Raw genomic sequence first — 27,949 nt, forward strand, 5'->3', positions numbered from 1 at the left:
GATGCGCTGGGTAAACACGCACTTACATCCCCCCGCGGCGGGCACGCACAGCCTCTTACCCCGGGCGCGGGGTGCGCGCGCCCGCCCTCGGGCGCTTTTGTCTCTGTGAGCCCCCGGCTTCCAATCGTTCCCCTGGGAGGAGTGGCTGCCAGGAGTGAGAGACGAGCGGGCAGGCCGAGGAGAAGGGAGAGGAGCAGAGGGCGGGGGAACCGGCCGGGGGAGGAGGGGAGACCGAGGAGGCGGCTCTGGCTGCGCGCGGCAGCGGCGGCGCGGAGAGCTGGGACCGGGAGCCCAGAGCTGGGCAGCGGGAGAGGAGCAGCCGCAGGAACTGCAGCTCTGCCAGCTTGGGCTGAGCCTAGAGATATCGGCCTGGCTGGTCCACGCCAGCCGCAGGTGGGAAGGGGCTGGGATGGGGGTGAGGGTCTTCCGGTGAGGGGCTGAGGCTGAGCCGCGGTGCTGTCTCCTCCCTCTGTTCCGTAGACAGAGGCTGAGCATGGAGCTGTCCCCTTGCAGCCCTCCCGAGATGCTGGAGTCGGATTGCCCGTCACCCCTGGAGCTGAAGTCAGCCCCCAGCAAGAAGATGTGGATCAAGCTTCGGTCGCTGTGAGTCCCCGGCCCGGAGTGGGGGGAAGGGATCTCAGGGCGCCTGGAAAAAGGGGGGGGGGGGCGGGAGTCGGGCTGGTGGATGTTTTCCGGCACACATGTTGGCAGGTGCAAGGAAACACACTGCTCTGACACGAGTGGCCAGGCACATGTGCAAGGCATGTGCTGGCTGGGTAGAGCAGGTTTAGGAGTTGCAAAGCTGCCGATGTGGACCCCCGGTGACACGCAGCGCGGAGAGGATGTGCGGTGCAGTGTGTCAGGGCTGCAGACCGGCAGCACCCAGGAGGCGCCAGGCTGACTCACACGTATCCATGTGCAGGGTTGTGCAGATGTGAGACACATCACATGTGTGTGTGCATGAGCGTCTGAGGGTCACAGGGATGTTTGTAGAATGATTGCACACAGCTGCAGATGCAGTGCACGGGGATTCTAGTGCCAACCTGTGGGTCATATGAACCTCTGCTGGGATTGGTGGCTTCTGCCTCCTGCACCCTACATGGGGTGGGGGTTGGGGGACCCCCATACCTGAGCTGCTCCTTCCTCTTGAGGCCTGGAGCCCCACTCTGCACTTCTCCTGGGATCTGGAGAAGTGGTGGAGCCCCTACCTAGGATCTGGAGGAGGGGGGTAGGGTCCCTGCCTGGGAGCAGGGAGATGAAGAATGATTGATAGGGCAAGGTAACTGTCCAAGCCTATTTGTTGCTATTGCGTCTCCCTAGGGTCTCCAAGCACATTTAGGCATCTTTTCTCATTGTTGCAGGATGAGGGCATGTGGGAAGGAATAAGCGAGGAATAAATGAGGGAAGTCCCAAGGGAGGAGAGGAACTTTTCTTCCTGTTCCTCAGAGAAAGAGAGGGTCTGGTCAAATGCAAGCCATGCGCCAACCTCCCAGTCAGCTGGGAGTGGGTAACCCCCGCAGTCTGTTGATTCTTAAGCAGAGAACAAGGGAAGGTGCTCCTCTCCCTCATATGACCCCCCATGGACCCAGGAAAGAGGCTGTGGATGTTTAACGAGGGAAGACAAGTAACATAGCCCCTAAACCCAGTTCCTCCCCAGTATCCTCAATAGTGAGCACTGAAGCTTCCATTTCTGGGCTCTGGCCGAGAGGGAGAGATGAGGTAGGAGATGGCTAGATGCTTACGATTGTGTTGTTTTAAAAAATGCTTCAACTGCGGCAATAAGATGATGCCTTTTTACTGGGTGGTGGGTCCGATTTATATACTAGCTGCTTGGAGAGGCCTGAGGGAGAACTGAGGCATAGTGGTAACAAGGCTTGGAATCCAAATGTGCTTCGCAGTTCACCCCTTTGCTGCCTCCAGCCAATGCAATTTGCGGGCTCTCTGAAGCGCAGCCTTGGAATGAGCTCTGGGATGAAGAATGGAAAACCAGATTGAATTGATTTTTGTTGGGAGGAGCGCTGGTTGATTCTTGTTAGAAAACTGTGCTAGTAACTGTTAATAGTAACTAAGATCCGAAGAGGGACAGGTAAGGAAGTGGTTGAAAGGCAGAAAAGGGGCCTCAGGGTCTATAATGCGAGAATTCAAGGTATCCTGGGATGACTCCCCCTTAGCTCTAGTGGTCATCATATACTTCCCCAGCCTCTATTCCAGGTAACAGGTCCTGCAAAAGAGCAGGTTTTACCATCTCCCTTTCTAACCAAAAGTCTTTCCTGGAGGCAACTTGCTATTTCTTCTGATGTGGGAAGTTCTCAGTGGCGAGAGAAGAGGATCCCCAGAGGAGGCATTGAAGCCTGGGGAACGAAGGGAGCAGAGGCGCGGCCCCTACAAAGTGTGTTAGTTGACCTGTCCTTACAGGAGAGGGTGGCGGACAAGGATCACTAATTATGTTGATTAGATTATCTGGTCTTCACTCACGTTAGCAATCTGAACCTTAAGAGTGCTGGCTTATGCATAATAACGTCCCCAGAAAAGTACCATCTCCTCAAGTACCACCAAGACAGAGTTCCAATCTCACTTCCTCAGAGCAGAGAACGATCTCGGTATCAAGGGAGATCCCAAGTTGATGGGTGACTGGATTTGGCCCTGTTTGAATATTGGGGAGGCTTTGCCGATCAGATGAAGGGAAATAAAAGGACTTAGGACTAGGGTAGGCGAGAGAGACTCTCTAACTCTCAGGGTTGAGGGCTAATCAAAAAAGGCATTCTCTCTTTTAGGTGGAAATAGAACACCCCTTCCCCCAACCCAATACCACCTGTTCCCAAATGGGCTTGAGTGGGAAGGAGTTGTTTAGTCTGGAAATGGGGGGGGGGGGAATGAAAATAATTATCTCAGGACTGGGTACTGAATAGAAATGAAAGCAGATGGAGTATATCTATATCTATATCTATATCTATATCTATATCTATATCTATATCTATATCTATATCTATCTATAAAGGCTTTGATTCCCCTACTCAACATATCCTATATCCATTATGCCCTCCCCTTCCCCCCTATACTCTTTTAATTTCTAATTTAGGACATCTAGACTCTCTTCAGGGAGGCCAGGCCTGATGTTTTTGCCCCTGGTTAAAAAGCGATATAATAGCCCTGACCGGTTTGGCTCAGTGGATAGAGCGTCCGCCTGCGGACGGAAGGGTCCCAGGTTCGATTCCAGTCAAGGGCATGTACCTTGGTTGCGGGCACATCCCCAGTGGGAGGGGTGTGCAGGAGGCAGCTGATCGATGTTTCTCTCTCATGGATGTTTCTAACTCTCTATCCCTCTCCCTTCCTCTCTGTAAAAAATCAATAAAATATATATTAAAAAATGTGATATAATATAATTGTGCAGGGCACTTTCTTTCTGGGAAGGGCATCCAGGAATTTTGTTCCCACACTAGCATGCTGCCAAAGATAAATCCAGAATCTGGAGCATAGGAGCTGGAGAGTCCCTAACTGTGGGGTTTCATCTCTACCTAGCAGGAAAATGTTCCTAACTAAGCAGACTCAAGCTGAGACATGAGAGGCTGGGGCAGGCAGTCTGGAGATGATGGGTTGACCAGGATGGTTTTTAGCATCTCTCATCCTAAGATGAAGGAATTGACTTCTCTGAGACCTGAGGGCTTTCAGGAGTAAGGGGGGAAGGTCAGTAGGAGTAGAAGGGTTTTTTATGTCTTTTGGGAATCAAGAAAAACTATGAGTAGAGATTGGTTTGCTACCCTTAGCTCATTCATTCATTCATTCATTCAACAACTATTAATTTTCTCCTGTGTGCCATGTGATGTGCTGGATGCGGGGGATATAGTGCTGGACAAAATGAACACAAGCCCTGCTCCTATGGAGCTTGTAATTTGGGTCAACGCCAACATTTTGATACACCTGTTCCTCATTTTGATACTCCCACTCCAGTGGTAAAAGTCTACCACTCTGGTTTCTGCTTAATCTTTTCCTTTGGGGGTTACAGGAAAGTACAAACATCACTCTCTTCTCTCTGCTTCAGTTTATCCTGGAATTTTACAGACAGAATCTTCCTCTTCCTTTGGGATAGTACAGACACAACCCCTTTCTCCACATGGTACATACTCAGGACTCTCAAGGTCTAGGCTCAATGTCATAAGCTGCTGTTCAAGGTCATTAAGGCGAGCTGGAGCAAGGACCCAGTTGGGGATTATTTTTGCCCATCTTGTTTCGTCAGTCTAATGTGGTACCTGGAATATCATAGGCACTCAATAAATAAAAGAAGAAACAAATGAACGAATGGTTATCTTTGAATATGTCACCGAGCCCAGGTCTGACTCTGATTCTGTGGTGCGTGTGTTCCTGCGTGCAGAGCGGGGAGTAGGAAATGGGGGTGGAAGAAAGGGCGATGCTGTTTTTTGAGAAGGTGATGTTTAAAAGGTGTGGGGTTTGAGTGCCTGAGAACAGAGCCTGGGACTGAAGGAGTTACAGACAGGATACATAAACGACGTTATTTGGATGTGTGAACGAGATGTATCCGCATGATTGTGAATGCTCGACATGTTTACATATGATTCTGGGTAAAGGTTGATATACGTGCTGGGGAGTTTGTGGAGCTGGAGTTCTGTGACGATGTCTCTTTGTTTTTATGTTTATAAATGGCACGTGTGATGATAAATATGTTGGGAAGGTATGCTGAATTAGGGTATGCTGAATGCCTGAAATTGTTCTATGTAGGAATGAGATGTATGAGTGTATGTGAGTATGTGTGTAGGTAATGGGATAATACGTGTGTGTGATCTTGTGTATGTGCTTGTGACACTCACATTTTTTGACAGTCCTGGGGAGATCAAATGGGTAGGAGGGGAAGCTGAGGGACGGAACGGGGGACTGATTTATCCCACCTTTCGTCCTCATTTTGTGTGTGCCCCATGAGTGATCTTCTGTGGCTCTTACCAATTTTGAGAACTGTGCTGCTGTCCTCCTTTTTCTGCATATGGCTGTGGAGCTGTTGTGAAGATTGCAGGGTAAACTATAGCTCCGTGGGTCGCTGGAGAAAAAGGAGCATCATTTCTCCCAGGTCTCAGCGAGGTGATTTTTAGTGCCTTCCTCCTTTATTTCCAACCATAGCACAAAGGAACTTTCTTTTCCTTGGGTTTATATCTCTCTACCCCCCGCCCCCATCAGATGGCTTCCATCTCTCTATTCCCCCCATCAGCTTTGTCTGAATGAGGCATCCGGATGGTAGAGGGTGGAAAATTTCTGCAGTAAGCTGAGGGGAGGTGCAAAGACAGGGAAAATCAATTCAGACCAAAGGAAGAAGTCCACAAACGCCTGGTCAGAAGGTGGCCGGAGGGAATCAGGGAGGCAGGGCTGTAGACGATCATTGGGGATATTGGGAGATTAGAGTTGGAGTTCAGGTTTCCACTCTGCCTGATCTTGAAGTCACACAGTCTCTCTGAATCTCAGTTCTTCATTCATTGTCATCCATATGAATGTGACTTCTGATACAGTCTGGAGTTCTTTCAGCATGGGAGTAAGAATAAATGGGTGATCATTGGCTTGGATGGGGAGAAAATAAAGATTTAAGAGGCAGGAATATGAATTACTTAGTAGGTTTGAGTCCCGGTGTCTGGGACATGATTTGGAAGAGTCTTGTTGATGAATGGTAGTCTGGAGCAGGCGAGGCAGGTGTCTGAGCTTAGAGACTAGAAGGCTGGCTGGGGCTGAGGAAGGGCTGACCTAGATAGAGTGTGGGCCACTGAGGTAAAAAAAAAAAAGAGAGAGATGATAGCCCTACTGGTTTGGCTCAGTGGATAGAGCGTCGGCCTGTGGACTGAAGGGTCCCAGGTTCGATTCCGGTCAAGGGCATGTACCTTGGTTGTGGGCTCCATCCCCAGTGGGGAGTGTGCAGGAGGCAGCCGATCAATGATTCTCTCTCATCATTGATGTTTCTATCTCTCTCTCCCTCTCCCTTCCTCTCTGAAATCAATAAAAACATATTTAAAAAAAGAAAGAGATGATACGCCTCATCTCTTTTCCGTGGAAAAACTAGAAGTGAGTAGAGCAATTGCAGTTCTAAGACATGGTGTGTGGGAGCCCAGGGACGGCCACTGGGGAGTCTGTGAGCACTGGAGGAATTCCCCTCTGGCGTTTATCCTCAGTCCCCAGGCCTGGGTGTCATATGACCAGGGATGCCGCGTCCTATTTTAGAGAATCTCTCAAGTCCCTTAGAACCCAAATATCACTCCGCCTGCTCAGGAGCCCCAGGAGGCCAGTTGGAAAGACAGACAGATCCCACATTTGAGGTGGCATGTATCCCTCCCTCTTGCCAGGAGGGGGTGAAGTAGCTGGGGATGCTATGGGACTGGAAGGCCAGGTGAGACTCAGGAGGAGAGAGGCCTGGATGTCTCTAGACCCTTTCCACCTGCCCGCTGCCCAGGGGGTTCCTGACGTCAGCGAATCGAGTGCTTGCTTTCCATCCCCCCCTGGTTTTGGCCGCAGCTATCAGACTTTGAAGGAGGAGCGGGAAGACTTTCCTCTCGTAGGGATCATTGAGGATTTGCTTCCCACTTCTCTGCTCCCTCCGTTCTCCTCTTCTTTGATTCTTCCTGCATCCTTTCCTCTGTCCCTTCCCTCCTTTGTTCACATCTTTCTTGGCTCCTCTTTCTCGGCAAGGTCCGTTTCGCTCTCTCTGGTCCCACTTCCTCTCTGCCTGTTCCCTTTGACTTACCCTCTTGCTCTCACCTGCAGTGCTCCCACTCCTCGCTCACCTTGGCTAGGCGTCAGAAACCCTGGGGCTTCCCCCACCCGGTGGTGATGGTGCAGGGTAAGTTTGCTGCAGGCACCCCTTGGGGCCACCTTAGGAGTCCAGCGTCAACCCCGGTATTCTGCAAGGCCTTTCTTTTACCTTCTCAGTGACCTCATCCTCCCAGCGCCTCCGGGAAGGAAGCCAAGTAATTGCCTTTGGATCTCAGGGGGCTGATTTTTCTCAGGTACGGAATTTCTGACTCTTCAGGACAGCAGCAGAGAAAGAGGGACAAAACCAGGGCAGCAGGTGGGGTGCAGGTGAGGCAGCTGGGAGACTGGAAGTTGTTAGATCATGAGATTGTCCCCCAAGGGAGGAAGACTTAATGGTCTGAGAGAAGTGGGAGAGAATCCTGGGAATGCTGAGGGGGGCAAAGATGGGAACTGAGGGGGAAGAAAGGCGACTGAGAAGGGAAAAGGAAAAAACAGATGCTATCCATTCACTGCAGGGAGATAGATCCCTAATGCCAGTGCTCTTGCCTCTCTAGTACCCCCACCCCCAGCCCTGCAGCTGCTCCTCTCCCCTCAGCGCCTGCTGCATCCATGGAGCTTATCCCTTTCTGGGAAGAAAAGATGAGGGCTGCCTTTACCTCAGCATCCCAGACCTGGCAAAAGTCCACTGAGGGAATGGGAGTGGGGTTCTGGTGGAGAAACAGGCTTGGTGGGGAAAGGGCCAGGGCATATGCGGGGAGGGCTGGCGGCATGGGCAGGGAGAAGAGCTAGAGAGGGGGGCTTCAGGTGGTGCTGTGGATGCAGCCAGGCTCCCAGGTCAGTTGATTCCACAGCTGCAATGAGTAGTCAGATTTGCAAATAATTATGGCTGCAGTGGAATGAATAGGCTGCCAGCGGCTGATGGCACCGTTTAGGTTGGGAAGGGAGCTTGGCTTCCTGGGGGCTTAGTGAGTCTCTGGCAGGCAGGACCTGGGGGCTAGAGAAGCTTCTCCTTTCATTCCTGTTGCTTAGCTTCCTTGCTCCCCTGTTGGTCAGCTCTTGTGGATCTAACTTGGCACCATCTCCCTAGTTCCCGCCTCTATGCCCACTTTGTTTGGAAACTTCTTGGGGCCCTGACTGAGTGAGCGCACGTGCCAACAGTGCTGCCAAGTTCCCGAAGCCCAGACTGTCTCTCTACCAAGCAGTAGCTTTAGAAATTCCAATCTGAAAAATTAAAATAAATCAAATTGTACCAGACACACCCCCAAAGACTTTTCTGTTCTGCCTGTTCTTTTCCTTTCTGTTTTTCTTTGAAATGTCAAGAAAATTTGCCGTGTTTTTTTTGTTTTGTTTTTGATTTTTATTGTAGCAAGATGGATTAATGATAGGTATTCAGGAGAACTTCCTGGAAAGTTCATGGAGGTTAGAATGTGACCTTTCTATGATAAAGAAGAAAGCCACTTTCCTCCTTTAAGAACCAGGTTAGGGATGAGTTGGGGGAAGCATTGATGAACTTGAACTCAGGATGAACTGAGACCCAGGCATCCTACTTCCCTGGTGTCTCCAATGCAGGCACTGCATCTGAGAACCATAAAGTTTACAGAGGAGGAAGCTGATGCCATCGATAGTTGGTAAGGTGAGGGGCAGGGCTGGGACCAGACAAAATTCCACTGATCCCCAATTTAGTGCTGTTCCTGTCACACCTGCAGTCAGTCCCTTGCCAAGTTTCCAACTCACTTTCCCACCCCAGGCTGCTTTTAACATCTGTTAGGCCCCCTGGAAGCTGGACATCTGCTGGCAACATCTGTTGGGATGTGGTTTGGAGGGTCGGTGGGGTGGTTCATGTGGAGGTGGTTAATGAGCAGAATTAAGCAGTGCAGGGAGGGAGAAGAGGGGTGGACCACGGAAGCAGAGAAAGAGTTCTTCTGGACTGCACCTCGGGAGCCCCTTCTCTGACTCGTCTTCCCCTTGCCACCCCTCCCAGTTCCTCCCTCACTCAAGGGCTAAAGACGGAGGGAGAAGGGACTCATTTGTGTGCTGGGCTGGGAGCCAGGATACTGGGTCTTTTTTGGTCTGGACCAAGGCTCGAGCTGCTTAGATTACCCGCTTCCTCACCTGCCCTGAGCTGTGCTGGGCTGTTGCGAGGAAGACCTGTTAGAACGGCCTTCTGGTCAGGAGGCAGAGGGGGCTTCGCCTTCAGACACAGGCAGGGGTGAGCTGACTCCTTTCCCTCTTCTTCGGTATTTCTCAGACCCTCTTTACAGCTCCTTTCTGACCTCCCTTCCTTCCCTCCCTGTGCCTTAGTACCTCCTGCTCCTCTCCCTCCTTTCCCTCCACTTACCTGGTTTCTGTCCTTCCCCACTAACCCCCAGGCTTCCACAGGCTCTGCCCCATTCTCCCCCCACCCTCCCTCCACCCAGCTCCTCTGGCCAGTGCCTAGAGACCGCTGCCATGTCAACCTGCCACCTGCTACCTCCTGGGATGGCACCCCAGCTCTGCCACTAGGGGGGCTATTTTTATCTCTAGAGCCACCCCCGCCACTGTGCCCAGCCAGCTGCAAGAGCCAGGCTGCTCATATAGCAATGGGAAGCCAGGGGTGAGGGGAGCACCAGTGCTTGGATAGGTAGAGATCTGCTGTTCTTGGCTTCTGGAGCTCCATGCTCCATATATTCTCCAGCTTCTGCTTCCACTGCCTCCTGACCCCTTTGTCAGGAGTAAGGAGTCGGGGAGAAGTCCCAGACATCTGGAGTGGTGGGAGCAGGCTTTCCCACAGCAGGGAGCCTGGGTACAGGAGTGGGCCTAGGGGACTTTGTTCATGGAGGACTCTTACTAAACATTTGCCGAACTAATGAAATAAAGGATTGGATTAAATAATCTTTTGCTTCATGCATCACTTTATAGTTCCCACGGTGCTCTTCTGTGGGCTCATTTGATCCTTGTGAGAATTCTGTGAAGCGTGCATTATTTACCCATTACACAGACAAGGAAGCTGGGGCTCAGAGTATCTTGCCCAAGGACACACACAGTGATAAAGTCTAGGCAGAAGGCTCCTGATTTTAATTCATGTCCTCTTCCTATTGGATTTAGATAATTTCCTTCATTCTCTCAATTTCTGAGATTTTGGAGCCTTGGAGCCAGTTAATCTCTTCCTCAATAACCCTCCCACCCTACCTCCTTCCCTCTCCCTCTCCCCACCCCTCCCTTAGACCCTTCTTCTCTGACCAGAGGCAGTATCTCCTATCCTTTGTTCATCCCATCCCAAGTCCAATCCTTCAGTGCAGGTGGGGAAAGCTGGGGGTGGGCCAGGAAGGAGGCATGGTCGTTGGGCTCTTTGTTATTTTAAAACTAAATGTAAGGGCTAAAGGAAAATCCATGCTGGACTGTTGGTTGGAGTTGTTATAGATGTGCCCTGCCTACCACCCAGGGGACAGTTTCCTTAGCTTGGGCAGAGGTAGAATGTGGCGTGTGTGTGTGTATATATGTGGGTGAGTGGATATGTATGATTTTTTTTCACCAGGAAGGGATGGTGGTTTACTGATATCTTTCCTTATTAGGAACAGTTACAGTAATAACTGTTATAATATAACAGTAATAATAATAATAATAATAAATAATCTGGGTTAAGTGATACAGCACGTATGTCTGTGGGGGTGAGCAGTAAACAGTCATTTGTCCAACCAGCTTTGGTTCTACTGGGCAAGAGAGCAGAGGAATGGATATCCTCTAAAGCTTTTCTAGTCTAAGAAATCTCTACTTCCAGTAGGAGGGTTGAGGTTAGTGCCTACTTGGTTAAGGTAACAGGGCCTGGAGTGAGGGCCTGGAGTGAGGGGAGGGCAGGGAGCTGCCTGGCTTGGTGTTTGTGCTGTACCAGGCTGTGTGCAGCTGCCCGCACTCCCACCTCCATCCTCTCCCTCCAAGCACACATGGCCACAGAATAGGCCAGGTGACTGTCCCTCATCTCCTGGGTGTCAGTTCTGGGTCTCGGACTCTGGGTCTAGTCCTTTCTTTCTAAAAACACTAACCAGTGTGTGTGTGTGTGTGTGTGTGTGTGTGTGTGTGTGTGTGTGTGTGTTGGGGGGCACAGAGGAATGAGATGGACGCACAGAGTGTGGGTTTCAATTTTTCCCAACTCGGAAGCAGCCCTGCCTCATGGCTACTGGGAGTTCACTGGAAAACAACTTGTAGATATTTAACCTCTATTCCTCCCCTTGCTGTTGAATCCCGCTTTTACTTGTCCCATTACTCAGTGGAGCTGAGAAACAGCAGGTTCCCAAACTTCATTTGTTTATAATCTTTCAAGGCTTTGGCACAGTGACAAGGTATTTTAATTTCTCCCTGCTTTTGGGGGGCGGGGGAGGGAGGGAGAAGACTTCCTGTCATAAAATCCTGGCGCTTGGCCTGTTTCTTCTCTTTCCCCCTTTTCCTGTCATACTCATCCCCACCGGTCCCCTGTCCTCATTTCCACATGACCCCAGCCCTAGACCCTAGATTTAGGAAATTGGAGTCGCGCAGAACTCTCTTCCTTGGATGTGTTGGGCTTCACTCCCGGCTTTCACCCTTAGCCCCGCCCAGCCCCTCAGCTGACCAATCGTAGCCCAATGCACTTATATTGGTGATGTCATCTCTCAGCCCACCCGGAGGCGGGCTGGGGCTGTGTGCTAACATCCACTTGGCCCGGGAGGCCAGGTTTTCTTCCCAACCTGAGCAAGAGCAAAGAGAGCCTGGAGGAGGAAGAGGGGGTTTCTCTTTGGCCATCCCATCACTTCTCTTCTCTTCCAGTTAACTCAGTTATCCCCCAATGCCTGCTTTACAGATGAAAAAACTGGGGCTGGGAGTGTTAATGTAACTCGCCCAACCTCTTGGTGTCTGTGAGCAAGTCCTCCTGATTGCCATACACTGCTTGGGGTGTGTGTGTGGGGTGGAGGGGGGGTGGAGTCGGGAGGGGGGGAGGGTAGGGGCTTCTCTCCTGTTTGGAAGGTCACTGGGTAAGGATCCCCTGATCCCTGGCTTCAGCAAGCCCCCCCCCCCCCCCTTGCAGTTTCTAACCCTCCTCCTGCCTGGCTTCCATTCTTTCAGGTGGGTTAAAGCTCATCTTGAAGAACGGCCATGGAAAAGGCTCCTGGGAGGGCACCGAGTCTCGACCCCTCTGGGGGCTCTTGCAGAGTCCCTTCCCCTCCTACTACAGACTTCCTCTTAGGACAGATTCAGGATGGTCCCTGTCCCTCACCCTTAAGCCTCCTACTAACCCCTTCTCCTCAAAGAGGAGCCCCACCTCCTCAGAGCGGGGCCTGGCCTGTGCTATTTCTGTCCTTTCTGGGATTTTTCTGAGAACAGATTCTTGTTTTCAGTTCTTTTCAGATGTGAAACTTTTCCCGTGGCCTCTCACCCAGTTGCTGTGGGCTGGGTCTCTGCCTCATCACTGCCTTCTTCCTCCAGCCAGGCTCCTCCTGTTCCCCCCCAACCCCCCAAGTTCTCTCTGGTCAGTCACTCAATTCTGCGGAGACCTGGAGGAGGAAGTTAGGGGCCCAAGAGGGCGCCATTCCCCTCAGGGGCTCCAGGGTCCTGGGGGCAGCATATTGATGCCCTGAAGTAGAAGACTTTGATTCCCATGGCAAATCCTGTTCCTGTGCAGAGGAGCCACCTCCAGGGCCCCATCCTCCGGTAGGCGGTAGGCACCGGGGTGAGGAAGGGAGAGGGGAGGAGGATGGCAGGCTGCTGTGGGTCCACCAGTTGTAATTTGGTGGAGGGGAGCGATTCAGACTTGACATTTATTTAATGAATATGTTGTGTGCGGGTGTACTTCTCTTCCACCTTTTACCCCATCCATCTTGCCCTTTACCTCATACTCTTCCTTACCCACCTCCCCTTCCTTTTTATCACTTCTTGACTACTGCAGGTGTCTTAGTAGGCTTTCCCTCCTTTCTCTGCTTCCTGACCCCCAGCATCCTTAGGACCTAACATTCCTCTGACATCTCTTCATCTGGTCTTAAGAACCCAAAAGGAAAATAGGATTCTTCTCACAACTCTCAGCCCCTGGGCTTAAGGCTGCCCTGTGCTGAGCCCCCTACTTACAGTGATCTTTTGGGGAATGTAGATTCTGGAAGTAGTGCAGGGATATTTGGAAATCGCCAGATCATCAGCCATATGGTAATTCAAAGAAATGAACTGGTGGGGGCTGAGGAAGCTGAGCTCTTTTGGGGTTTAAGGATTATTACTGCCTAGAACCTTTTCCAGCTGGATGCCCAGAGCTGGAAGACACTGGGACCTTCCAAGGGTTAGGATCTGAGGCTTTTCCCATGCTGCAGGGGCTGAAGGTAAAAGAGAAGTGGTGGTGGTGAAACAGAGTTAGGGGTGGAAGTGGAAGGAATGTTGGGGAAGCTTCCAGTTTTCCTTAGGACTGGATGAGGATTGGACAGGGGTGAGCATCCAGTTTTGCAGGGAGAGGGACCCGTTCCTGACAGACTCTCCGAGGACTGAATCAGAGGGGTGGGAGTAAAACTGATGTAGGGGTGGGAGTAGGATTTCCTGCAGAAGAATGGTGAGGTGAGGACTTTGGGTGGGTCAAGGGAGATCTTAACTCTGAAGGACTTTAGAATCAGAGAGGCCCCTGCCAGGCCAGAAAGTGCCCTGTGGGGGTTCTATAATTTCAGGAAGGTGAAGTTCAGCACCTGGATCCTTCCAGCTGCCTGAGTCCAGGTTCCCCTTCTTGGACTCCCCATTTGACAAATATATCCTTTAACCTTTCTTTCCCTCTCGCTTTGGGAGTCTGCACTGGTAGTATCTGGATTGTGTTGGGCTCAGATTTCAACAGGAGCTATTAAGGAACTCCTGGACGGGATCAGAGGTGGAGGCAGGAGGGAGCTTGGAGGGAGGGTATGTTGAAAGGCAGCCCACGATTTCACTCTTCTCCCCAGGCTCTTCACTCTTCTCCCCAGGCTCTCCATTACACAGAAACCTGGCTCAGAGAGCACAATTGTGAGTTCTGGCAGATAGCTCTTCACCTAATGAATCAGTCTTCTTTCCCATTTATTTATTTAATGAACGTTTACTGAGCACGTATTGTGTGCTCTGCACACAGCAGCCAGGATAAACAAGTCCCTGTCAGTGCCATCAAGACATTCACAGTCTGCTAGGGGTTGCCGGACACTAACACTTCATGAAGGGTGGATGGCTGGCCCGGCTGGTGTGGCTCAGCGGTTGAGCGTCGACCTATGAACCAGGAGATCACGGTTTGATTCCTGGTTGGGGCACATGCCGGGGCTGTGGGCTCAATCCCCAGTGTGGGGCATGCAGGAGGCAGCTGATCAATGATTCTCTCTCATCATTGATGTCTCTCTCTTTCCCTCTCCCTTCCTCTCTGAAATAATATATATATTTTATATATAATATTTATATATATATATATATATATATATATATAAAGGATGGATGACTGAGATTCAAGAAGCTGTGATGGAATCAGTTCCAGCCTCTCCAATCTAATGACAAGATTGCGCTCCCTCTGCCCAACACTTCTGGTGTTTGGGGCACCATTAAAGCTCCAATAGTGTGGGTTGTAGGCTTGCTGACCTGACTGAGATTGACAAGTTGTATGACCTTGAACGAGTCACTCAACCTCCCTTATCAGGTGATTGTGAGGCTCAAATGAGGGTTGTACTTGTAAAGGAAGATCATGACCATTTTCATTCTCTCATTTCCTCTGTTAGGGGACTTCCTAAGTACCAGTCTCCATCCAAACTAGACTCTCTTCTGGACTTGGGATAGAGAAGTCAGGCGCTGCTGGATTTGAAGGGAGTGAGCCATGAGCTGGGTAGGGCCAGCCTGATGCTGGTCAGTTAATTCCGATTCAAGTCACATTTATAAAGACCCGGAGTATATGCCAGGCCTTTTGCATACATTATTTCATTTAATCCTCTTATTAACAGCCCTTCACAAGTGGTTTATTATCCTCCTCACTATTTTATAGGTGAAGGAATTGAGGCTCCAAAATACAGTTCTCAAACTTGAGTGTGCATGAGAATCATCTGGAATGCTTGCTAACTGCAGATCCCTGACCCATACCCTCAGCTATTCTGGTTCAATAGGTGTGTAATGAGACCTAGAATCTAAAATTTTCTTAAGTGTCCCAGGTGGTTCTGATGCCAGTGGTCTACAGGCCACATCTTAATAGATACTGATTAAGAATTAAGAATTAGTGACTTGCCCAAGGGCTCAGAGTCAGGTTTGATTGCTGCCTCTCCACCGCCCTCCACTCCCATTGTGAGGATAAAATGAGATAATGTAGGAGAAAGCTCTTTTAAAAATGTAGAGCTGGCAGCATTGTTAGCGATTATGCGAATACATGCAAATGAACACCTGTGGGCTTGACTGTTCACTTTGGGAGTCTGCGCTGAGATGTGTGTTTTGAGAGGCGGGTGGAGGAAAAAGCTTTGGCGGAGGGCGTTGACCTCTAGGGGCAGAGCGTTTGGTTGTAAGAAGGGCTGACCCAAGTGGAAAATTAGGGCTAGGACAGGCATCTGGGGGGAGGTGGGACCAGAGGCCTTTCTTCCTAGGTTGTGTGTCCCCAGATTTGAGGGCCCCTGGACACAAGGACTGACCAGGAGAGGGAAGCCTGGCTTGAGCCTGGGCCCCAAATCAGAGTGTACCTTTTTGTTCTGCGATGGCTGGGGGGCACTCTGGGAGATGCTGGCTCAGGTCCCCCTTTCTAGCTCATTGGCTGGAAAGCCTTTTCTGTTTCTATCTACTGAACTCCCAGCTGGGTCTGAGCTTTACTGAACTCAGCCTCTAACTGTGACCCACCGTTTGCACATGGAGGGGGTGCAGCAGAAAGGCTGGAGGTGGGATTTGAAGCAGCGCTTCCCCCCGCCCCCCCCTCCCCCCCCCCCCCCCCCCCCCGCCTCCCCTCGTCCCCAGGAGGCTCAGTGTCACCTCCCATCTCCCTGCTTTCCCTCCTGCCCCATGTGCAGACAGGTCTTCAGCCAGGTGAGAGTTGGCCAGTGATGCTTCCTAGGGCTGGCGGCTGTTTTGGGCACCCCTCTTCCAGAGCTGCGGCGACCCCAGGATTCTAGAGCTGCTTTCCTTCAGGAATGCCATTGTTCTTCCTCCCCCGAGTCCCTGGGAATTGATGCTAATTACAGCCTCTGGTCCCTGACTCATTCTCTTCTGCTCCCTGACTCAGAGGGTGGCCTTGGGTTTCTAAACCCCCTCTCAGTGGGGAATTGTGGTGGCCACCATTTCACCCCCATTTTTGGTGGGGCTGGCAGGGCAGGGCTGGAGGAAGGAGCAAAGGGGAAAGTTTAATTGCTTTTTTTTAACATCACCATGAAGGCAGAAAGCATTGTTTGCTTTGTGACTGCCTGGGCTGGACTCAACAGACTTCTAAGAAGCCTCCCAGTTAATCACCAACTCCCAGAATTCGTGAGTGCAAACTGTGGGGGATTGTCCCTTCAGGCAACACATTCAGTAAGTGAGACCCCTGGCCCCATGCCCACCACTCTTGCTCTGGGGGAGCTGCTGCAGGGCTGTGGTACGGGATGGGTCACCCGTTGCCAGAGGTTCTCTCTGGTACTGCCCCGGGCAGGCAGGGGTTAATCCTGCTTTGTCCTGGTTGATGGATTCTGGAATCATAATCCATTAGCTCTGCCTGGATGGAGTGAGGCCAGGAGAAAGCACTCAGATTGCTCTTTGTTCTGCGTCTTTGCCATCCTGCCGGGGACAGAGGGGCTATGGACATGTACCTCCCTCCCCATCATGACCTAGAGATACAGTGAGAGAATCTTGGGTCCTCTTTTGCTCTCTGCTGATCCCAGAGCCCTCTCTCATGGGGGAAATAAGCAGTGTCAGCGCTTGGTTATTCAGACTATGAAACAGACCATCCCCAAAACTTCCCCCCGGGGGCTTGTACCTGCCTAATTCTGCTGAGCCCCGGCAGTCTGAACAAGAATGTTCAGGAAACACTGATTAAAGGGGAGTGTTAAGAGGTAAATCAGACATGGGTGGGGACAATGGAGTCAGGAAAAGCCTGGCATTACACCGGGGTGGGGGTGGGGGTGGGGGTGGGGGGGGGGTGTAGATACATTTAGTACGGTCAGTGGCAGTAGCCTGAGATGAAAAACATTAGCCGCTATTAGTCTTACTGTTAGAACGATCAATGATTTATGGAAGACCAAAGGTACCCTGCCCGCATGACAAGGTAGCAGTGCCTAAGCAGGATGTCGGTGTCCCCCGCCCCTTCCCAGGCTACGCTACATGGTGAAGCAGTTGGAGAATGGGGAGGTCAACATTGAGGAGCTGAAGAAAAACCTGGAGTACACAGCGTCCCTGCTGGAGGCCGTCTACATAGACGAGACGCGGTGAGAGTGCTGACAGTGGAGATGCTGGGCAGGGAGAGACCTACCCACGGAGGAGGAAGATACCAGACAGACACAGTAGCCCAGACCCTGGGGGCCAGAGGAAGCTGGGGACAGAGACCTGTGCTGGGGTCAGAGTAGGAAGGAAGGGTGAGAAGGGCAGAGAGGAAGAGCAATAGGTAGAAATACTGCATGGATAACGATGCAGAGAAACAGACACAGAGTTGTAGAGATGGAGGCAAACAGGTGTCAAGGAGAGAAGACTGTTGCCTTAAAGCTCATCTGGTCCCAGCCTCCCTCCAGGTGTGGAATCCCTCAGGCCCTGCACTGCCCACTGTGGGAGCCACTGGCCTCATATGGCCATTGAGACTTGAAATATGGCAACTGTGAACTGAGACGTGTATGTATTTGTAAAATACATGCTGGATTTTCAAGACTTAGAAAAGAGAATATAAAATATCTCATCAGTATATGTTATATTGGTTCCACATTGAAATGACAATATTTTGGGTGTATTAGGTTAAAGACAGTTTATCATTAAAATGAATTTCATGGTTTTTCTTTGTTTACATTTTAAATGTGGTGACTGGAAAACTTAAAGTTACTTATGCGTGGCTTGCATCTTATTCCTGCTGGACAGTGCTGCTGGTCGCTAGCATCCCTGACGGGTGGTATTCCGGTGTCTGCTTGGACACTTCCAGAGCTGGGATGCTCACGACCTCACGCGGTGACCGGTGTTATGACTGGGGACATGAGATAGAGAAACAGAAAGAAAAAGACACAGAGAGAAGAGCAGGAGAAGGGAGAGAGCGGGCCTGAGCGTTGCTGAGGGTGCGGTGTGGCCGGGCCCAGGGTCCCTGGGTTGTGGAGGCACTTCTTGTCTTTCCTCTTTGACGCCCTCTGGTGCCTCAGGCAAATCTTGGACACAGAGGATGAGCTTCAGGAGCTGCGGTCAGACGCTGTGCCTTCCGAGGTGCGGGACTGGCTGGCCTCCACCTTCACCCAGCAGACCCGAGCCAAAGGCCGCCGAGCGGAGGAGAAGCCCAAGTTCCGCAGCATTGTGCACGCCGTGCAGGCTGGGATCTTCGTGGAGCGGTGAGGCTCGCCCGCCCCCGGCCTCCCTCTGCCTCTAGTCCTGTCCCTCGTCCCCAGTCACCCTGGTCCTCCAGGCCCCGCCAGTGGTATTGGCCCCACATGTCCAACTGATCAAACCCCACCCCACAGACCTTCACACCTGGGCCTCTTTCCACTGTTGTCCCCTAGGATGTTCCGGAGAACGTACACCTCCGTGGGCCCCTCCTACTCCTCTGCGGTCCTCAACTGTCTCAAGGTGATCCTGGGTTTCCCGGAAAGAGGAGAAGGTCGGGGTGAGGAGGTGGAAATAGTCGTTGGGACTTCCAGACTCTGTTTAGGGGGTGTTTTTTGCCTTCCCTTTTAAGTATTGTTCTCATGTTCCTCAAAACAACGTGTGCCCACTCCAGAGGCAAACTCCTGCCTCTTCGTGTAACACAGAGCGATGTCTGGGAAGGAAGGAAGGAGCCCACTTCACCACCTCCTGTGTACTGCTTCCCAAGACTCTGTAACCGTGGGAAAGCCCTCTCCGCTGCTGCTAGGAGCCCCCCTGGGCGCCTCCCTCCTAGTCTGTTGCTTCTCCACAGAACCTGGACCTCTGGTGCTTTGATGTCTTTTCCTTGAACCGGGCAGCCGATGACCACGCTCTGAGGACCATTGCATTTGAGTTGCTGACGCGGCATAACCTCATCAGCCGCTTTAAGGTTGGGTCATACCCTATTCCCGCCTTTGGGCATGATTCTCCACGCCCATTACTCCTGTTCTAGAAGATTCCCAACCAGTAGATTCCATAGCATCTCTCACTTAGCCCCACCATCAGGGGAGTCTCCTCCTGCCCACTCCAGTCCAGCCTTTCTTTCACTTGCTGCAGTCCCAGCCTCTGACCTTATTTTGCACCCTGGGCTAAGATTCTAGGTCTGTAACTGTCTAGCCCAGGATTCTGTTCTCTCCCCTTTGCTTTCTTTCCTTCTAACTTGACCTCTCCAGGCTGGTTTGCCGTTCACCTCCTCCTTTCAGCTGTCCTGCCTCCTGCCTGTGGACACCAGAGGCCTAAAGTCCAGATGCTGTCAGTCCTTTGGGACTAGAGTCTCTCCATGTGCTTGAGGGCAGGGGGAGGGGATAAAATTGGCCACAGCCACCCGGCTCTCCCACCTAGTGCTAGTCTCTGTCCAAGGAATTTTATGGAGAGGATCAGCTCTTGGCAGTGCTGGGTAGGACTGTGTGAGGGGAGGGAGGGTGTGTGAACTCCATTTGCTCCTCAGCTTGGCCGGCCAAGAATATAGGATTAAAGTCCTCTCCAGATCCTGTGCCAGGAGGGAATGTCTTTTGGGAATAGAGGCTGGAAAAAAACATTTCCACGTGGAAAACCACAGTTGGAAGTAGAGGGCGAGGGGTGTTGAAGAGTCGCAGTGGGGACTTGGGGGGGGCGGCAATAGATGTTAGCGCAAAGGAAGCCATGTGTTCTGAGGGCCCATGTCGGGGTGGGAGTGGGTGAAAGGAGTGTGGTGAGGGCCCCTCCAGAGGACTTTGAAGGTCATCCTGCCATCCTGGGCCCCATTCACCGTAAGGACCACCGGGCCGCTGTGCATGCCTGCCTTTCCTCCGCCCACTCCGCCTTTCCAAGGGCTCCCAAAGGGCTTCCAGGCCTTTCCCGAGGTGCTCAGGTGGGACTTTGTTCAGTGCCTTCCTGAGGCCTGTCCTTCTTAGTTTTATTTTCTTCCCTTTGATCTTGCCCAGAGAATAGCAGGGTCTTCTTTTTCTCCGACTTTTCCCAGCTCATGTTTCTCCAAACTGGTTCTCGGGCATATTCCAGGCACCAGTTTCTTTTAAACTCTGCTCCCTTACCCGGAAGGACTGGTTTTGGGGGGACCCTAAGAGTAATTGCATCAGGTGAGGATTGGCCCAACCCTAGTCCTAACCTGAGAGAGGGGAGTGCTTATTGCTTTAGTGTTCACTCATGGTAGATCCCCCAGTTGGAGCTATCCTTCTCAAACTCCACATTCCCTTCCTGGACACCCAGCCCTCCCCTCCCCCTTCCCTTCCCCTCTCCCCTCCCCCTTCCCCTTCCCCTCCCCTCCCCATTCTCCTTCTCTTCCCTCTCCCTTCCCCTCCCACTCCCCCTCTCCCTCCCCCTTCTCTTCCCTTCCCTTCCCTTCCCTTCCCTTCCCTTCCCTTCCCTTCCCTTCCCTTCCCTTCCCTTCCCTTCCCTTCCCTTCCCTTCCCTTCCCTTCCCTTCCCTTCCCTTCCCTTCCCTTCCTTCTTTCCCTTCCTGTCCCTTCCCTTCCCTCTTTCCCTTCCCTTTTCTCCAGGGACACCATGGCAATGAAACAGTAAGGGCAGTTGTCATGGAAACAGCCCTTTAAAAATCCCTAAATTTGGGACACAGCCCTCCAGGGGTGGGGGTGGGAGACATTAGGGTCTGATTGATGAGTGGCACGTCCTCTGTGTCTAGTCACTTTCACTCATCTCTACAGAAGCTTCCTCAGGTCCTGAACCTTGCTCTCCTCCTTGCCTCAGGCGATCCAGGGACAGGTGCAGACACCAGCCCTGCCCTCTAGGAGCCTTGAGCCTTTGAAGGAGGCAGGCATACCCCAAGGGCATATGCTGGACCGAGACAGAATTGATTAGCTTGTGTGTGTCTGGGTCGGGGAGGCTTTCAGAGGAGGGGGTAATCTACATCTGGCTGGAAGGGTCCTCTCTACATCTTCCTATCGTTTACCCTGCTTCTGAGCCCTTATCCGTGGTATTGGATTGGGTTGGGGTGGGTGGTTGAAAGGTAGGAGGGAAACTGCCTTTCCTTTTAAAAAAAATCTCCAGGGAAATAATAATAATTGTAGTTACTCTTTAGAGAGCACTTCCTAAGTGCCTTGTACTTATCTCATTAAATTCAAGGGGGGAGGTGGTATCTTCATTCCGCAATTAAGTCTCTGAGGCACAGAGAGGCATGTGACTTGCCCAAGGTCGCGTAGCCAGCAGGTGGTAGAGCCAGGATGTGAGCCTAGGTTCACCTGACTGCTGAGCCAGTGCTCTCCCTGTGCCACACGGCCTTCTACAGAAAAATGGCATTGCTGATCTCAGACCTGGGCCTCCTGCCATTCCTGCAGATCCTCCACGCGGCTCTGTTTCCTCCCTCCTGCTGCAGATTCCCACTGTGTTTTTGATGACTTTCCTGGATGCTTTGGAGACAGGCTATGGGAAATACAAGAACCCTTACCACAACCAGATCCACGCAGCTGACGTGACTCAGACAGTCCACTGCTTCTTGCTTCGCACAGGGATGGTGGTAGGTGCCCTGGAGACCACCCTGCTGTGACTGGGGGCTGTATGGCTGCATAACTGGGGTGTATACCCCCATTTCCCTCTTTCTCTCTTTGGTTCCTCCTTTGGCATCACAGTTTTCAGAGTCAGATTGGACTTACTCTACAGAATTCCTGGGTGCACCATAATTTCACGGGATGTGTGCTGGGATGCAGTGGGAATGTTGCAGGTTGGAATGGAGGAGGATCTTTGGTCATTCCAGGAGCTGAGAAACCTGGCTGCATTAGCCCAACAGCTGGCCTTGAAGAATGGAAGGGTGGTGTGAGCGGTCTAGCCTGGATGTGGAGATTTGGGGGCAGTGACTCAGAGAGGGTTGGCCCCCTCCCATCCTCTGTCTCTTTCTTCCAGCACTGCCTGTCAGAGATTGAAGTCTTGGCCATCATCTTTGCAGCAGCCATCCATGACTATGAGCACACAGGCACTACCAACAGCTTCCACATCCAGACTAAGTGAGGGGCGGGGTGTGGCAGGGCAGGAGGGGCCGAATGGAAGTGGGGAGGTTGCCAGAATTTCCCTTTAACAGGGGGCTGACCATGATGACCTTTGGCTTTGCAGGTCAGAATGTGCCATCCTGTACAATGACCGCTCAGTGCTGGAGAACCACCACATCAGCTCTGTCTTCCGAATGATGCAGGACGACGAGATGAACATTTTCATCAACCTCACCAAGGATGAGTTTGTGTGAGCAGAAGCCAGGAGTGGGCATCCCTACAAGACCCCCTCACCCAACCCTCTCTCTCTACTACCTGGACCTCCTGCCACCAGTGCTGTGGGGCTAATCACTCTTCTGGTTCTGTCCATTCAGGGAGCTGCGGGCCCTGGTCATCGAGATGGTCTTGGCCACAGACATGTCTTGCCATTTCCAGCAAGTGAAGTCCATGAAGACAGCCTTGCAGCAGCTGGAGAGGTGGCATCTGGTGGGGTGTGGCTGGGGCTAGGCCAGAACAAGGGGTGTGTGAATCGGGAGGCATACACATGGGTGATTGGTGTGCCAAGTCTTTACCTGGATGTAGAAGCTCTCCTGGCTCCAGATAGCTGAGTGTATATGTGTGTGTGTGTGTGTGTGTGTGTGTGTGTGTGTGACATGTGTGTGCACATGGTCCTGGGTTTAGGTACAGTCTAGGCAGCTGGTATACTGGAGAGCACTTTGGGCTGGGAGTCTGAGATGGGCATTATCATCTCAGCTTCAGGACAGACTTACTCTGGAATGCTGGGAAAATCATTCAATCCTTCTGGACTCATTCCCTTATCTGTGAAATGTGAAAATGATATGCCTCCCTCCTCAATAGCTTGCCACCAGTTCCTACTATAAGCAGGCTACTGAGAGAGTCATGTGAGGTAAAAGACAAAAACACAGAATAAAGGCCATAATTACATCCACTGTTGCTTAAAAGTGGGAGTATCTAAATGTGTGGGAGTTGCTAAATGTGTGTAAGAACGGACTATGTGTGTGTCCTGAAGGTGTGTGCTAGTGTGCTTACGTGTGGGAGAATGTGCTGTGTCAGAGCATATCATTGTTAGAAAATGATAATTATAATAATAATAATTATAGATAACATCTACTGAGTACTCACTATGTGCCAGACACTTTTCTAAACACTTTTATATAGCATGCCATTTAATTCTCAGAACAATTCTATGTAGCAGATTCTGCTATTATTTCCACTTAGGATTGAGGAAAATGAAATACAGCAAATTTAAGTAACTTGCTCTGTGTCACACAGCTAGTGTGTGATAGGTGTAGTGAGGATTGAACCCAGACCTCTGCTTCTAAGAGCCTGGACTGCTTGCTGTGTGTGTGTGTGTGTGTGTGTGTGTGCGCTTGCGCTTGCGCTTGTGTGTATCCTTAGAGAGTGTTTGAAGTTACCTGAGAGGACCTGAGAGAGGGCATGTGATGGGGAGTTAGGAATGGTCCACATTTCCTTTTCCTAAAAGCCCAGTCTCCCTTCTCTCGCCATCTGCCTTGACCAGGATTGACAAGTCCAAGGCCCTGTCTCTACTGCTCCATGCTGCAGACATCAGCCATCCGACCAAGCAGTGGTCAGTTCACAGCCGCTGGACCAAGGCTCTCATGGAGGAATTCTTCCGCCAGGTACCATGGCATCCTTGCCCACCCCCTGCCCATGGGCCTTCTCTCGCTTGGTTTTCCATACTCCCACTCCAGACCTTCATTTAGCAACCTGCAACTCCTGACCTGACGCCAAACCAGGGGGATAAACTGTCATTGTCCTAAGAGCTGAACAGTGGTTGATGAGAGATGCATCCCATTTGCCTATCACTCATTTCCAGGTCACAGGTACTCAGAGTGGAGGGGATGGAAGACCAGCAGCCTTAGGGAGCCTCCTTCTCCTCTTCCCTCTTCTAGGTACCTTCCAAGTCCACTTTGAGTGCCTGGGGGACATTCTTTTTCTACCATAACAACCTCCTATCACCCCAGCTTCACCCTAGGTCTGGTAGTCTGAGGTGCCCGCTCCAGCTTTCCCACCTGTCTTCTCCCCCAGGGTGACAAGGAGGCAGAGCTGGGTCTGCCCTTCTCTCCGCTGTGTGATCGCACTTCCACTCTCGTGGCACAGTCCCAGATTGGTGAGTATCCTTTCTCGCAGGGAGGAGAGGACTGCGAAGGGGAAAGAATGCTGTCTGGGGCCTGGGCCAGGACTTCCCCACGTCCCCAACCTCAAAACCATTCTTCCCATAGAGGCAAGCCTGCTGTGCTAGGGCATGGGGTCCTGGGTGGAAGGCCAGGGGCGTGCAGTGGTGGGGAGGAGTTCTCTGAGGTCACAAATGCATCATCCCAAAGGCTGCCTTCATTGGGAACTTTTCAGCCATCGGTTACTCTGTTTTACACGTAGACAAGGGTCACAGCCATGCTGGTCACATCCACTACCCAGCCCTCCAGGTAAGACATCGTCATGGTGTTACCCTCTGCACTGCAGGTTTCATCGACTTCATTGTGGAGCCCACATTCTCTGTGCTGACCGACGTGGCTGAGAAGAGTGTCCAGCCCCTGGTGGATGAGGACTCCAAGTCTAAAAACCAGCCCAGGTGAGGATGACTGGGGTGGCCCGGCCTCCTGGTTCTGGGAGAAGGGAGCCAGACTCACAGAGGGCGGACCCCCAGGGAGGAGGTACAGCCATGGAAGGGGTGGCGGAGGAGCAGGATACTCCAAACAGGAGAGCTGCTGTGCTGTGTGTCACACACAGGGGCGGAAGGATGGGGCCATGTGACAAAACGCATGTGCTTGCACCTGTATTCCCTCCACCATATTTTTGTTTCTTCCATTAGCTCTGTTTATTGCCTTTCTGCCGATCTTGTTTTTATTTTCCTTCTAGTAAGAGGAAAGGTGTGGGGAGGGAGGGGTGAAATCTGGGAGGAGGGGGACAGGGACTTGGAAGGTACCTAGCAGAGGGAAGAGGAGAAGAAGGAGGCTCCCTAAGCCTCCTGCTGGCCTTCCATCCCCTCCCCTCTGAGGGCTGTGAAGGTGGTTCTGGAGTGGGCTGGGTCCCACCTCTGAAGTTGGGGGGGGGGGCTGCTTCTAGCTTTCAGTGGCGCCAGCCTTCTCTGGATGTGGAAGTAGGAGACCCTAACCCTGATGTGATCAGCTTCCGCTCCACCTGGACCAAATACATTCAGGAGAACAAGCAGAAATGGAAGGAACAGGCAGCAAGCGGTGGGTACCATTGTGGGCATGAAGCCATGGGAGGAGGTGGTTAATGGAGTAGTAGCAGGTCCATTTCCCTCAAGCCCCTGGAGCAGCCGTTGACTCCTAGAGTTGGGAATAGAGCTGATCAGACTACAGTTAGATGACAGGAAAGACTGACCAGCTGATTGGCCAGAACTGTTCTAGAATGAGAACTGGAGGCAGAACAGGGACAACCATTTTCCACAACCAAGGGCCTTATGCACATTGCGGCCTGTGCTCCTGTAGATTAGGGTCACTTGGTGGCCACGGCTGGGAGTCTTTCCTGTATGTGGGAGTTGAGATTGTGATTAGCAATCTGAAGGCCCGAGAGGCTCTCCACAAGTGGCCGGGGGTTGAAGATAGGAGGATGCATGAGAATCTCTACATGCTCCTTGGTTCTGGGGAAAACTACTTCTTGGTCTGGTCTCAGCTTCCTTCATGCCCCTCTGCAGGCATCACCAACCAGATGTCCATTGATGAGCTGTCCCCCTGTGAGGAGGAGGCCCCGCCCTCCCCTGCCCAAGATGAACACAACCAGAATGGGAATTTGGACTAGCCTGGGGCTGGCCCCGGTGAGCCTGTCATGGTGGAGTGGGAGGGTCTTGATGTTGGGCGGGGAGTAGGGAGAGCTGGGTGTCCAACATGGCATTTTGAAGAGTCATCTCTGGGGTTCAATGGATGTGAGGTTCTCCCTCCCTCCTTCCAGGCAGGAGAGTGGTGGAAGTGAGCACATAGAACTGAGTCAGGGCGTGAATGTGAAGCCAGGAAATCCTCCCAGCTCTTCTGTCCCAGTCCCTGCATTTGGAAAGCAGGTAGCTCTTCAGAGCAGGGTGGGGCCTGAGCAAGGCCAGAGCCATCCAGGTAGCACCTTTGTGAGGGCTCGGGAAAAGGAACCAGCCGGGGCACAGGCTCTGTGAGGTCGGTTGGCACGACTTCGATTGCAGCTCCTGCTCACACCTTGGCTGAGTAACCTTCTGCAAGGCATTCTTTTGCACAATTATTTGTGGGACCGAGTGGGGATCTGGGCGGGACTTGGAGAAGGTAAGTCAGGCTGGAAATAAAGGCAAAGGTCCGAGCACTGAAACTTCCCCCTCTTTCCCCAGGTCCTCATTGAGTCCCAGTGTTAGATGTCATCAGCACCATCCATCGGGACTAGCTCCCCCATCTGCTCCAAGGGAGCATGAAGGTCGAGGAAGAGACAACCCACCCGAAGGCCAAATGCCAGAGAATGTGGGGTTGGGGAAGGGCCCCTCCCCATCTGACACCCATTGGGCCATACTTTAATCTCCCGGCAGCAAGACTGGGGAACTTCAGGCTCCCAATGGTCACTGTGCCCATCCCCCTGCCTCTGGACTCCCCCGTGGCCAGATGGATGTCTGGGGAAGGGGAGCTTCCTGCAGGCTCCCCAGGGTTTGGGGGGAGGGTCAGAGATGCCAGCCCCCTGGACCCTCCCCCATCCTTTTTGCCTCCAAGTTTCTAAGCAATAAATTTTGGGGGTTCCCTCAGCCCCCCACCCCAGATCTTAGCTGGAAGGTCTGGGTCCCCTTTTCCTCCCCTGGGAGGGGCTGGAACAGGAGAGAAAGCTGGGGGGTTTCAGAGCCCGATGCGTGGGGAGGGGAGTGGGCTCCTTCAGGGCATGGTATCATTTTAGGGCCTGGGAATGGGGGGTGGGCAGCCTCTTTACCCCAGACCTGCACTGCTTCAGCCCCATCCCCAGCTCGGCCCCTTACTTCTTCCCTCCTCCCATTCTGTCATGGCAACTGGAGAAGAGGACCAGGGGCTGAGAGCGGGTCTTTCCTGGGGTCCTTAAGAGCTTGGGACTGGTCTGGGTCTGGGACATGGAACCTGCCCTGGCTGATGCCTGAGCCTTTTGCCTCCTTCCTCTCCCCTGGGCTGGAGGCTCCCATCCGACCAATGTCTGTAACGTGCTTTGAGTCTCCTCAACCAAGCACCTTCAGGATGCATCTTACGAGCACAGGCAGGAGAGACCAGCTGGGTCAGGGTCAAGGGTGCATGATGGGGGTGAGGTATAATCCAGTAATACTGTGTTACCACCAGAGGATCCCTCCCCTTCTCCATTCCAGCACTGGCCCAGCTGCGGGCACCAAGAGGCCCCTCCTCTGTGACAGTGGGGAGGGGTGGGAGGAAGGCAGATGGGGAGGGGCTCAGGGTACTGCTGTAATGCCCTCTGAAGAGAGCCCCCCAGGCCCCCTGTCCCTTCCTCTCCTCAGGTTCCTCTCACCCCACCTTGTCCCAGGAAAGGCCCAAGTCCAGGTGACTGCCCTCCTTCTTTCTCGTAAATATCAATCATGCATCTGTACAGTGGGCCCTGTTCATGTGAAGTCCATATCCATGGTCTCTTAGACCTGCCACCCTGCCACCTGTCCCCCCTACCCCACCCTGAGTAGGGCAGAGACGCATGTGACTCATCCCTGCCCTCGGTCTCCCAGAACCCTGCTATATAGTCAGAGATCAATAAAGAAGGGAGACCAGGCTTGGCTGTGTTTGGTGTTCACTGGGTGGAAGTCCACCACGCATCTTCAGATACACTGTCCCTTTAAGCTTGATAAAGTCCGGTGCAGTCGGTGTTCTATCTGATATGTATATATAGTGGGCAAGCTGAGGCCCAGAAAGGTGAGATGTTGCCTGAGGGCACACAGTAGGGAGGGCAGAAGTGGGACCTTACACGTCTGAGGTTCTTTTTCTCTCCATTAAACTGCTCCTTAAGGAGGAATAAATCTTTCCTCCCTCCCTTCCTTCCTTCCTTCCTTCCTTCCTTCCTTCCTTCCTTCCTTCC

At 52.2% G+C, this 27,949-nt stretch overlaps 1 protein-coding gene across 3 annotated transcripts; it reads left to right on the forward strand.

Moving 5' to 3' along the window:
• PDE1B (phosphodiesterase 1B) lies at positions 1-27,646 on the forward strand. 3 transcript variants are annotated; one of them, XM_059683148.1, is made up of 16 exons: positions 1-393; positions 481-603; positions 16,974-17,087; positions 17,997-18,179; positions 18,348-18,414; positions 18,743-18,859; positions 21,298-21,438; positions 21,822-21,922; positions 22,029-22,154; positions 22,279-22,380; positions 23,445-23,565; positions 23,975-24,056; positions 24,407-24,515; positions 25,010-25,140; positions 25,605-25,724; positions 26,256-27,646. In XM_059683148.1, exons 2-15 carry the CDS (start codon positions 494-496, stop codon positions 25,706-25,708), a joined length of 1,608 nt encoding a protein of 535 aa, XP_059539131.1. In that variant the 5' UTR covers positions 1-393; positions 481-493; the 3' UTR covers positions 25,709-25,724; positions 26,256-27,646. The 3 variants fall into 3 exon arrangements, with proteins under 3 accessions (XP_059539131.1, XP_059539132.1, XP_059539133.1); XM_059683149.1 differs by having other exon boundaries at positions 3-393; positions 514-603; XM_059683150.1 differs by lacking the exons at positions 1-393; positions 481-603 and adding an exon at positions 12,223-12,396.
• The last annotated feature ends 303 nt before the right edge of the window (positions 27,647-27,949 follow it).

The sequence above is a fragment of the Myotis daubentonii genome, chromosome 2 (genome assembly GCF_963259705.1).
Source record: "Myotis daubentonii chromosome 2, mMyoDau2.1, whole genome shotgun sequence".
NCBI classification, from domain to species: Eukaryota; Metazoa; Chordata; class Mammalia; order Chiroptera; family Vespertilionidae; genus Myotis; species Myotis daubentonii.